Source organism: Echinops telfairi, unplaced genomic scaffold, assembly GCF_000313985.2.
Source record: "Echinops telfairi isolate 266 unplaced genomic scaffold, ASM31398v2 ScPeMD7_7410;HRSCAF=8448, whole genome shotgun sequence".
NCBI lineage: Eukaryota > Metazoa > Chordata > Mammalia > Afrosoricida > Tenrecidae > Echinops > Echinops telfairi.
In genome coordinates, this window is record NW_022111310.1 from 5,831,246 (window position 1) to 5,842,577 (window position 11,332).

The window sequence follows — 11,332 nt, forward strand, 5'->3', positions numbered from 1 at the left end:
GTGTTTCCAGTTCCTATCTGTACCAGTGTACATCCTGTGGTCTAGCCAGACTTGTAAGGTAGAATTGGGACCATAATAGTAGAGGGGAGGAAGCATTCAAGAATTAGAGGAAAGTTGTATGTTTCATTGTTGCTACACTGCATGCTGACTGGCTGTCTCCTTCCCGGGACCATTCTGTAAGGTGATGTCCCATTACCTACAGATGGGCTTTGGGTCTCCACTTCCCCTCATTCACAATGATATGCTTTTTTTGTTCTTTGATGCCTGATACCTGATCCCTTCCATACCTCATGATCACACAGGCTGGTGTGCTTCTTCCATGTGGGCTTTATTGCTTCTGAGCTAGATGGCCACTTGTGTATCTTCAAGCCATTAAGACCCCAGATGCTATATCTTTTGATAGCTGGGCACCACCAGCTTTCTTCACCACAGTTGCTTATGCACCCGCTTTGGAACAGACAGTTCTTTTGAGGACCAGACAACTGAATGATCGCTGTCACCTCTAGACTGGAAGGAACTGGGGTGGGGGTGTGGTTGGGGTGTTCAGGACAAGGATGTAGTCATAGTGGTGTGCATTGCTAATAGCAGAGGTGAGCCTGGACAATACGACTTGGCAGATTCAAATGCTCATTTGTGGAAACAGGTGGGAGATGCATGCCTGTACGAGGTGTGGTGTCCTGCTTGCAAGTCCACATTTAAAAGGAGAAGCAAAAGAGATGATCTACAAAACCCAGGGAAACACTATATGAGCCAAAGTGAACGGTCCTCACACTTTTGAATGAGCAAAGGATCAGACTGATAGCAACCAGGGTCTGCTTATATTCGCTCTCTCTTGCCAGGTCCTGGAAATCGCTATTGCTTAGGTGAAGCCGGCTCCCTCTGTTGCTGGAACTCCTTGAGCCCCATCCCTCCAAGGTGTCAGCAGCCATCTTTTAGGTGTTGGATGAGTACATACCTTGCAACATGAGCTCCATTGTGGGTTTTTGGGGAAAATTCGAACTTATTCACTTACTCACTCATTGCTTTTGAGTCAATTCTGACATATAGTGACCCTACAGGATAGCGTAGAACAGCCTCTATGGAATTCTGAGACTGTAAGTCTTTAGGGGAGTAGAAAGCCACATCCTTCCATGGAGGGCTGGTGGGTTCGAACTGCTGACCCATAGGGCTCTCATTTAATTTATTAGTAAGACAATTGATAAATTTCAGAAAAATTTTTAAAGAGATTAACAGTGAGGGAATACTCAATCTTTTTACTACCAAAGATGATTTCAAATGTTTATTTTCTCTTCTGAACTATAGACATAGACAGGACATATATGATGCATGATCCTCGGGAGCTCATGGAGAAATGGAAGGAAAGGACAATGGACTCTTCTGTTAACTCTTTCAAGGCCCCTCACACTTTTTTTTTTTTAAACCCCTGAACATTATTTTCTAAAAACTTTCTGGGTTTTCAGAGTCATTCAATATATTATTTTTAATGGCTTTGTGTTCTCATCTATTGTTTTTGCATAACCAACTTAACTACTTTCAAGTAGTCTTACGTTTCATTTGTTTTTAGTCTTTATCACTAATAGGATTAATATTGGGGTATTTAAAAGCTTCTGTGCACATTTGTTAAAGACGAGTGCGGATTCTTTCTTTGAGCTCTGTATTGCGTTGATGAGGTTGTCTCATGACTTGGCAGGTAACTTTCAAGATGGGCTGAAACCATTCCCAAAGCCCACTGAGAGGCCCCAACGCACAGGATTCTCACACGCTCGCCCACCTGTGGTTTTGTAATGAATCACGTTCTCCTTTTTAGATATTCAAATTTATATTAATTAAACTAGTGAGGCTGGATATTTTTCCATGTTTACATTTTCTGCCTCCTTGGTGTGAATCATCCCCTCATTATGCTTTCTAGTCATGGCATGGATTTTTATCGAAAAAGCTATTAACCCTTCCCCTCCGTATTTAATTTCCCCATTATCTTTGTTGCTAGAGTGTATTATGGAGGAGTTTGAAATGCTGTATGCTGGGTTGTATTATGATTTTTGCAAGCTGCATGAGTGGCTGGAAAATATCAGTCAGTGGTTACTATAAATATTTGTAACTGATGTTGCATTTTTGGAAAATAGTGAACAATTCAGTTCATCTGGAGCTTTTGTGCTAAAGAGTGGAACTATGTAAGTTTATCTTCACTGGCATTGTTAATTTTCTCCCAATCTTTCGGAGGAAACGTATCCAACAAATGGCTGCTGGCATCTCATCCTAGGGTTGCTTGCATTCTTGTACATTTGATTATCAGAGTTTTTAATAATGGCAAAAAAACAGTATGATGAGACTGAACAGACAGAACAAAACAAAAAAACCCCAAATCCACTGTCATGAAGACAATTGTCCAACTCAGAGTGACCCAGGGGTCACGGAGTAGGAGGACGGCTTGGTGAGGTTTTCTTGACTGTAATCTTCACAAGAGGAGATGCCCGGGCACGTCTTCTTGGCCCCTTTGGGTGGGTTCCAACCTGCAGCTTGTAAGCTAGCGGTTGAGCACAAATTGTTGGTGCCTCCATGGACTCCATATTGTGAGAACAAATACCTCAGAACCAACAACAATAACAAAAGTAAGTGAACATTTGAGGGCCAGCTTGAACCTACGGGCTGTTGGATTGTGTCCTCTGATCAAGACAGCTTGATTACGGTGACAATGTGCTTACAGTGTTATGATCCTTATGAAGTCCAGCCAATCCCTATAAGGTGGATAATTTATCATTCATTTGTGCTCGCCTCTCCACCCCCAAACTACACACACACACACACACACACACACACACACAGAGAAATTTATTTTCTCACACTTTAAGAGGCTCAACTCACTCACTGTCATTGCAGTCCGATTTCAGGGCTCTGGCTCTCAGGGAGGCTTTCTCTGTGGGCTTCAGGGAAAAGTTCTTCTCTTTCCAGCTTCGGATTCTGCATTCTTCGGAGCTCTCTCTGCAGCAGGGCATCTATCTTGGCCCCTTCTCCTCTGCTCACTAGTTTAATATCTTTGATATCTCAAAAAGCACCGACTAAAGTTATTAGATCCTGCCTGATTATTATAAAAACAAACCCAACTCAACCCACTGCCATCAAGTCAACTTTGACTGTATATAGGCTTTCCCAGACTGTAAATCTTTCCCTGAGCAAACAACCTCCTCTTTCTCCCAAGGAGCAGTTGGTGAGGTTGATCCTGCAACCTTCTGGCGACTGCTACTAGGGCTCTTTACAAAGACAGCCCCCCCCCCCCCAATTGGATTATAACCATAGGCATAGAAGTTAGGATTTACAACACTTATTATTTGGGTGGGGGCATACTTTAATTCCTAACACACAATGCATGACTATTTATTTATTTATTTGGCACTGCTTATAAATAAAAATATGGGGGCTTTGCTTTTGTCTTCTCTTTGCTTCTTGACAGAAAACTTCATCTTTTTTTAATTAAATACTTTTTGGGGGGGCTCTTACAGTTCTTATCAAAAGCCATACATTCATCCATTGTGTCAAGCATATTTGTACATATGTTACCATCATCATTTTCAAAGCATTTTCTTTCTACTTGAGCCCTTGATATCAGCTCCTCATTTTTTCCCTCCTTCTCCCTCCTTCACCCTTAATAAATTAAAGGTGATTATTTTCATATCTTAAATCATCCTCCGTGTCCCTTCACCCACTTTTCTGTTGTTCATCCCCCTGGGACGGGTTTATATGTTGATCCTTTTGATTGATTTCTGCCCCCACCTTCCCCTCATCCTCCTGGTATCTCTATCTTCATTATTGTTCCTGAGGGGTTTATCTGTCTTGGATTCCCTGTGTTGTTGGCTCTTATCTGTAGCAGTGTTCATGTTCTGGTCTAGTCAGATTTGTAAGGTAGAATTGAGGTCATGATAGTGGTGGGGCATTAAAGAACTAAAGGAAAGTTGTATGTTTCATTAGTGCTATACTGCATCCTGACTGGCTCCTCTCTTCCTTGTGACCTTCTGTAAGGGGATGAAAACTTCATCTTTTCAAGCTTCTCTTTTGTGAAACTGGAGGTTTGATTTGATTAAAACACTATCAGAAATACCTCAAGGCATATAGAAACATTCGATGCTGTTTTGCGGGTTCTGAATCACAGATACCCCATGTACAAGGGGAGGATGCCCAGGGATGGCCAGCTCCTGGCCATTCCTACAATCTTCTGAGCCCATTGTTGGCATCCACTGTGTCAATCCATCTTGTTAAGGGTCTTTCTCTTTTTAATGGATGTCCTCTTGTCAGAACTGGTCTCACCGGATAATCTGTTCAAAGCACGTGAAACAAAGCCAAAGCATCCTAACTTCTAAGCAATATTTTAGCTGTGTTTCTTCCAAAAGAGATGTGTTTATTCATTAGCCAGTCTATGGTACTTTAAGTATTCTTGGCCAATACCATAATTCAAATGTATTGATTCTTCTGTCTTCCTTATTCTATGTCCAAACTTTCACATGCATATAAATATGCATATAAAGATAAAACTATCTTGGCTTGGGTCAGGCACATTTTAGTCCTCAAAGTAACAACCTTGATTTTTAACACTTTAAAGAGATCTTGCGCCCCGGATTTACCCAATGCAGTGTGTCGTTTGATCTCCTGAGTGCTGCTTCCATGAGCATTGATTGTGGATATTTGGATGGTTAGAGCCCATTCCTTAGATGACAGAATGCCCATACGGAGGCTTCAGCCTTGGAATGTCCACAAATGCTTCATATAAATATAGGAACCATACAAATGAAAGACAGTGCAGGGAAGTAGAAAGGAGCTTAGAGTTTGGGGTTAGGAGGTCGAATTCAAGTCTGTGCTTTCCCACTTGACCTGGTGACCTTGGAGACAATGTTAAAGGTCTGTCAGCATCCCCTGAACAACAGAACCGAGGGCACTCACTGCACAGCATGGCTATGGTGATGATGAACAGATAAAACAGTCAACAACTGCAACTGGCACACAGTAACCCACCAGTAAATGTCAACCAAGACCCTCACTCCACAGAGTTGTTCTGAGCTAGATTTGTTGGCAACTAGCAATTAATTGAGAGATTAAAAACAAACAACAAACAACAAATTGAAAACATTTGAACTTGGAAGTGAATGTGACCCTTCTTCCAAAATATTCATACACTCAGATTTTTCTAGAGCTGAAGCGAGAAATAGACTCTCAAGGTCATTTCCACAAAGTCTTGGGGCTGTTAGGTAGACTCCAAATGGACAATTAGCTGGGCACTCCAGATGCTAAAATACTTTCCCCCTCCATAGCAAATTTGAGCATGTAATTCAAACTGTCACAAACCCTTGATCACAATTTCAAATTGTCCAATGGTTTAGAATGCGCATAAATAATGTCTCTCTTTGAGAAGTCCTCTTGGCCTGCAGCACACATGCTCACGTTCCTCGTGGAGTATCATAAAGTTTCCTTCAAAAAGCTTTGGCTAGGGTGAAAGGCTTGTTTAGATTTTTTCCACTTCTAAAATCAAGACATCTACTGTCCCCTCTACAAATAAGGTTGAGCTGGGCCCACACACATCTCACTAGTTCCCCAGTGGGTGTGGCTAAGCACTAAGGTGCATCGGGAGCCCCTACACTCCCAGTTTCTCCTTCACTTGTTGGCATTATCAGAGAGGACGCAAGAAGGCCGAGGAATTAGTAAAATGAGTTCGAAGTGATCTAGGTATGATACATCTTTTTTGGAATCATCAAAATCACTCTGTGATAGGGAGATTGTCAATTTAATTTGAAGAAAATACACCAGCTAAGTCAATTGCTCATGCCGGCACAGCTATAAGAAGTGGAGATGTGATAAAAGCAACCAAACATACAAACAACCCCAGGTGTGACTCAATGCACACCAAGTGTGAGTGTGACTGTCCATTATCCTGTACAGTTGGGAGCACTTGCTGATGATGGATCCACATTTTAGGAACCCATGGGAACCAAAGGGGCAGGGATTCCTCTTCTTGGTGGTTGCTAAGTAATCTATTATAGAATCAGCTGGCAGCAAGGGGTTTCTTGCCAGGCATTATATCTGTGGGCTCCCTTTCCTTTATGTTTCAATCTAGATGGGTCGCCAACTTCTTCAATGTCTAAGGATAATACATTTTGTGGAAACGCATCGCGTCTTGAGAAAAATTGCGTGACATTTCTCGGACCTGGTGTTTGGAAACCTCAAGCCCCTTAAGCAGCCAATGTAGTCCCATGAGGAGGAGGAGCTGGCGGACAAGCGCAGATGCTGCAGCCAGCCTGGCTCTAGGAAGCCAGCGTGTGGCCCAGACCAGAGAGTGTGTGATAGGCAGGGGTCTCAGTGAGCTGTGGGCACAGGTGTATTTGCTGACCGACTGACTCTCCCAAAACACGCGCTGCCCTCTTCCCTCCTGGTGGGTTTCAAGTGACCCGCGGCTAATCACTGAATGCAGAGTGGAGAGGGAGGCACCCACATGTGGACTCTTGGGGAGCAGGCTCCAGCACAACCCGGGTGCAGACCTACTATTGTGTGGCCTGAAGGTTACATTAGAGACAAGGCTCTCTAAAATGAGAACGTGCTCAGCTTCTCTGCTTGGTTAATGCAGGCGACCCTCCACTCGAATGCAGAGACCTGCTTACATGTCTTGGCATCTCTGGACACCACGGCATCCTCCTCCTCTTGGGCATCTTGGGGAGTGATTCCAGAAACCTCTATATTGCCTATGTCCTTCAGGGAAGACTAACTCTGTATGGGTCATTCTGGAGTGGGATTTGATTGTTGGTAATGAGAGATTTTTCCTGGAAGATCTTTGCTCTGTTCGCCTGAAAACTCCTTATCTGAACTCATGGCTGGAGGTAGGTGGGGCAACTACGCTGAACACCTGCCTCTCTGGGGCTAACACGTTGTCTGGGTATCTCTTCCCAGAGTCTTGGAACCAGTTCCTCTTCAGGAGCTAGTGTACAGAGCTCCGAGGATCCTAGCAGACCTTAACTCCTTTGACAAGGTCAGGGATTTCTAGACGCATCATGGGGGTGGGCTGGGCCAGGGAGAGTCGGAGGTGCTTAGCAAAGAGGAAGACGCTTCGCTCAGCAGGACCAATGGGCACGAAAGACACGGGACATAAAGTGGGTCTGTGGGCGGGGCCAGCAGCTCTGGGTTCAGTTGCTAATGGAAAGGTGGCACCCTCCGCGTGCACCCAGAGAGGCCTCGGAAGAAAAGCCTGCAATGTGCTTTTGAAACATCAGTCCTTGAAAAAGCCCGGGGAGCACAGTCTTATTCTGACGCCCTTGCGGTGGCCAGGAGTCAAAGTCGTCTCGGTGGCAACTGGTTTCTAAAAAACTGTCATCAGGCAAACACTAGCCAACATCAAACTCACCGTTAGGAATTGGGCTGTTAGCTGAAAGGTCAGTAGTTCAAAACCACCAGCCATTCTGCTGGTGAAAGAAGAGGCTTTCTACTCCTTAGAGTTATCATCTCAGAAACCCACAGGGGGAGTCCTACCCTGCCCTGTAGGGTCGCTACCAGGGCAAACAACAACAGTGAGTTGTTGTGTAAGACATGCGAACACCCGCGGAAAACCTAATATTTGACTTAAATTGTCTAACTGTCTCCAAATCGGACACTTCGAGAGATAAGTCCCTATGGTTTCGGGGAATCAAACCAAAGGGGGAAAGACGTTTATAAAAAGTAATTTTTCTTCTTTTTCGTTTCCCACTAGGGTCCCACCGGTCCACCCCACCCCACCCCCACCTCCTGGGCGTTACGCTGAAGGCAGCGAGAGGAAGAACTCAGCCACACTGCGTTTTGTTGCACTTTTCGTGTTAGAAAATAAGGCTTTGACAAGGAGGCACAGTTCCGAGTCACTCAGAGCGGCGGCAGCGGCAGCGGGGGGACGGGGTCTCGCAGGAGAAGCGAGGCCACAGAAGGGACCGGTCACAAGATCAGCACCAACTTCTTGTGGATCTCCAGCTGTCTGACTACCGCCGAGAACTCATCGAAGGATATTTTCCCGTCGCCGTCCCTGTCCAGGAGGAGGATGGTTTTGTCCACCAGCTGCTGCAGCTGCGGCTCGCGCAGGTTGTCGCCCACCATCATCTTCAACACCTGGAAGAGCTCGCCGTTGGAGATGTAGCCGTCTTTGTCGATGTCGTAGATCATGAACGCGAACTTCAACTTCTGCTCCTCGTCTCCGCGGACGCTGAAATGGGACGCGCCCATGATGAACTCCTTGAAGTCCACCTCGCCGTTGCCGTCCGTGTCGAAGATGTCGATCACTCGCCCCAGCAGCGGGTTTTGCTGCAGCTCGGGCAGGGCCAGGAACTCGTCCACGCTCAGGGTGCCCGACTTGTCCAAGTCCAGCTTCCGGAAGCTCCGGCCCAGCCGTTTAATCTCTTCATTGTCGAAGTGAGAGCATATCTCCGGGGGGTAACTCTCCTCGTTTCCCATGGCGGGGCCACTGCCGCTGCCGCTGCCACGGCCACGGCCACCGGCTGCGTGGGTGGGGCTCGCGCAGGGACCGTTGGCACTCAGTTCTCAGACTCTGAAGTGGGAGGGACCACGGTGGGGGGTGGGGCAGAGACAGGGGACGGGGGAGGGGGCTGCTGGGGGAGGGGGGCGAGGGGAAAGCTGGGCCTGGGCTGGAGCATTGGGGTGGGGGGGGCGCGGTTCCCCTGGGCATGGTGGGGGTGTGGAGAGCGGAGGCAATTCCTCACCTCGCTTCCTTCTTCCAGCCTTTCGGCGGTTTCCTCGATGACTTCTATTCCCCTGGACATGAGTTTCTTTATGTGATCATGTCCCATGCCCTCAACTCCCAGCCCCCACTTAGAAGACAGCCCCAGGGTGGGGGTGGGGGGCAGGAATCACCTTGATATTGTTCATCGCAGAATCCCGGGTGCAGTGCTTGACTGACCCAAACCAAGATACCCCTTTCCGGCCACCCCATGAGTCACAGGGCTTTCTAGGCTCGATAAGGTTTCCTTGGCTGTACTCTACTGAGAGACTGTGTGGTGTGTGCACGGCATGTGGCCCTTGGGAACATCCCACCCCTCCCGTAGGTGCCTGGGAAGACAGAGTGGCAGGCAGCTACCTATCAGCTCTGTGGAACGGATCGCCAGGCCTTTCTTCCATAGTGGGTTTGAATCGCCAACCTTGAAGCTAGCAGTTGAGGGCACATAGTTGTGTCACTGATGGTAAATATTTGTTGAATGACAGCGTGTACGTCAACATAGCTACTTGTGCTTACTTTACAAGTCTATTGTAAGGCTTAAAGGAACCTATACGTGGATGATTATATATATGTGCACTCAGACACACACACCATTCTGGCACAGTGGTCACTGGCCGCTTTTCAGGACTGAGCCAGGTTCAGCACCTTTACAAGAAACTGGCTTAATATCACACGGAATTTCTTACATAGATTCCCTGCCCAAACCATACCCACTGTCATTCTGTTGGTTTCAACAGAGCAGAGCTGTGCCGTGGGGTAAATCATGGCAGGATCAGAGAGACTCGTCTTTCTTCTGCGGAACAGCTGGTGGCTTGGAATCGCGCTCCTAGCTGTTAGCAGCCCGATGCCTATGTTTCTTAGATTATCAGTAGACACTAACACACCCTTGAAGAATACACAGTGCACTGAAGGGGGCACCTTTCAAGAAGATACAGGCCAGGTCCAGAGAACATGACCTCTTTCACCACGTTACTTCGAACCCATCACTTAATGCTCAATCCATTTTTTTGTTGGACGGGTGCCTGGCAGCTGTCCTCACAGTACACTTTGAGAACAACCCTCTGTGCCCAGAGAAGCTGTCTGTGTTCTGAGAGCGATGGTGGCCCTGGGTGATGTCATATTTCCCCACTTTGCTTCACCTGGATTTGCTCTTTTTTGCTGGAGATAAACTGCGCACACACCCCCATATTCCACCTCCCTTTACTGAACACATCAATTACTCTGAATGCATAAAAAGTAAATTTGGTTCAAGAGGAATTCATTCCTAAGGGACATAGGGGAACACAAGTCCACTCAATCAAACAGAAGACAAACACTTCCTCACTTTAAAACATATTGGCAGGTCCTCTGTTATTTCGTTCAAATGACACATCTAAAGGTAACCACATTGAACTTGGCACAGCTAAGCCACAGGTCCTGTGTCAATAGATAGAGCCATTGTCATTGTCCTCCGTAAACACACGGCATGTCACAGGTTTTCTTTTACAGCTGTTCACTGATACTATGTTCAGGAGGGTAGGTCAGACCTACAAATTTTAATCCAAACAAAACCTGTTTAAACATGTGGACATGTTCTCTCAGTCATACACTTGTCTAGGCCTCATTAGGGGGTCTTTAAAAGGATCCAGTGAAAACAGGGATTTCTAAGGGATCTGGTAAGTCAGTTAAATCCAAGGCAGAGAAGTCACGGCTCAGAAGGTAAAGGTGACTGTGTTTTGGGACCCCAAAGGGGTATTTTTGGTCAAGGTGGTTTATTGTGGAGAAGTTTTAAGAAAATGGAAAACTGCTTGGGTGATAAGAAGACCAGCAACGATGAACCAAGGAGTTTTCCCCCACCATGACAAAACAACCAAAACAAACACACAAACGAAAAGAAAACAATTCACTTCTAGAGTCCATTCCAGCTCAGCGATCCTACAGGACAGGGTAGAACTGCCCTTCAGGGTTTTCAAGACCATAGCTTTCTAAGTCTTTGAGGGTAGCAAGGGTTATCTTACAAGGCTGGCAAACCTCACCCCGTCCAAGTACAGCTCGAATGTGGCCCCTTCAGACTTCGTTTTTGTTCTCCGAACTTAAAGACTATGTCAAGGGAACACAATTTGAGACCCTTGGAGATGCCAAATTGCCATTTCGATGCCGAATTCTTCAGGGAAAGGGTACAGCGATGCAAACACTACCTTCAGAAGTGTACAGACCCAAACGGAGGCTGGGCTTCATGTTTCGATATTTCTGTTTTCTATGATTTTGTAGCAATACTTTACTTACCTTCACGTATAATCCATTTCTCCAAGCACACCGTAATATTTACTTGGAAACAACTTTGCCATGTTCATATACTTGTTTATCAGCTAATTGTTAAAATGCCCAGGGCACGGTTTGGGTATGCAGTGCTAAAGGTATCATCTGCAAAGGGGAAGCTGCTGTCTCTCAGCATATCGACATGCTTCTGAAGGCCGTTCTTCCACCTCTCTGTCTTCCCTGAAGAATTCTACACTCTTCCATGTACGCCATGTCAAAATGGCTGGTTGGCATCATGGCGTGACCCAGATAGGGTTCTTTTAGGATCGTCTTTCAGTTTGGGGAACAAAAAGAAGTGTGGGGGAGGGG

At 46.1% G+C, this 11,332-nt stretch overlaps 2 protein-coding genes across 2 annotated transcripts in view; both read right to left on the minus strand.

Annotated features, from left to right (window-relative positions):
- The window catches only part of GRIN3A (glutamate ionotropic receptor NMDA type subunit 3A), a 209,187-nt gene that overhangs the window by 13,031 nt on the left and 184,824 nt on the right, over nucleotides 1-11,332 (minus strand). The gene's annotated exons all lie outside the window — the stretch shown is intronic.
- On the minus strand, nucleotides 7,869-8,445 carry PPP3R2 (protein phosphatase 3 regulatory subunit B, beta). Its single transcript, XM_004710973.2, has one exon. The coding sequence runs from the start codon at nucleotides 8,443-8,445 to the stop codon at nucleotides 7,933-7,935; it is 513 nt and encodes a 170-aa protein (XP_004711030.1). The 3' UTR covers nucleotides 7,869-7,932.

Excerpts from the sequence above, each read along its gene's own strand:
- PPP3R2 (XM_004710973.2), bottom strand. The coding sequence starts at position 8,445 with ATGGGAAACGAGGAGAGTTACCCCCCGGAGATATGCTCTCACTTCGAC.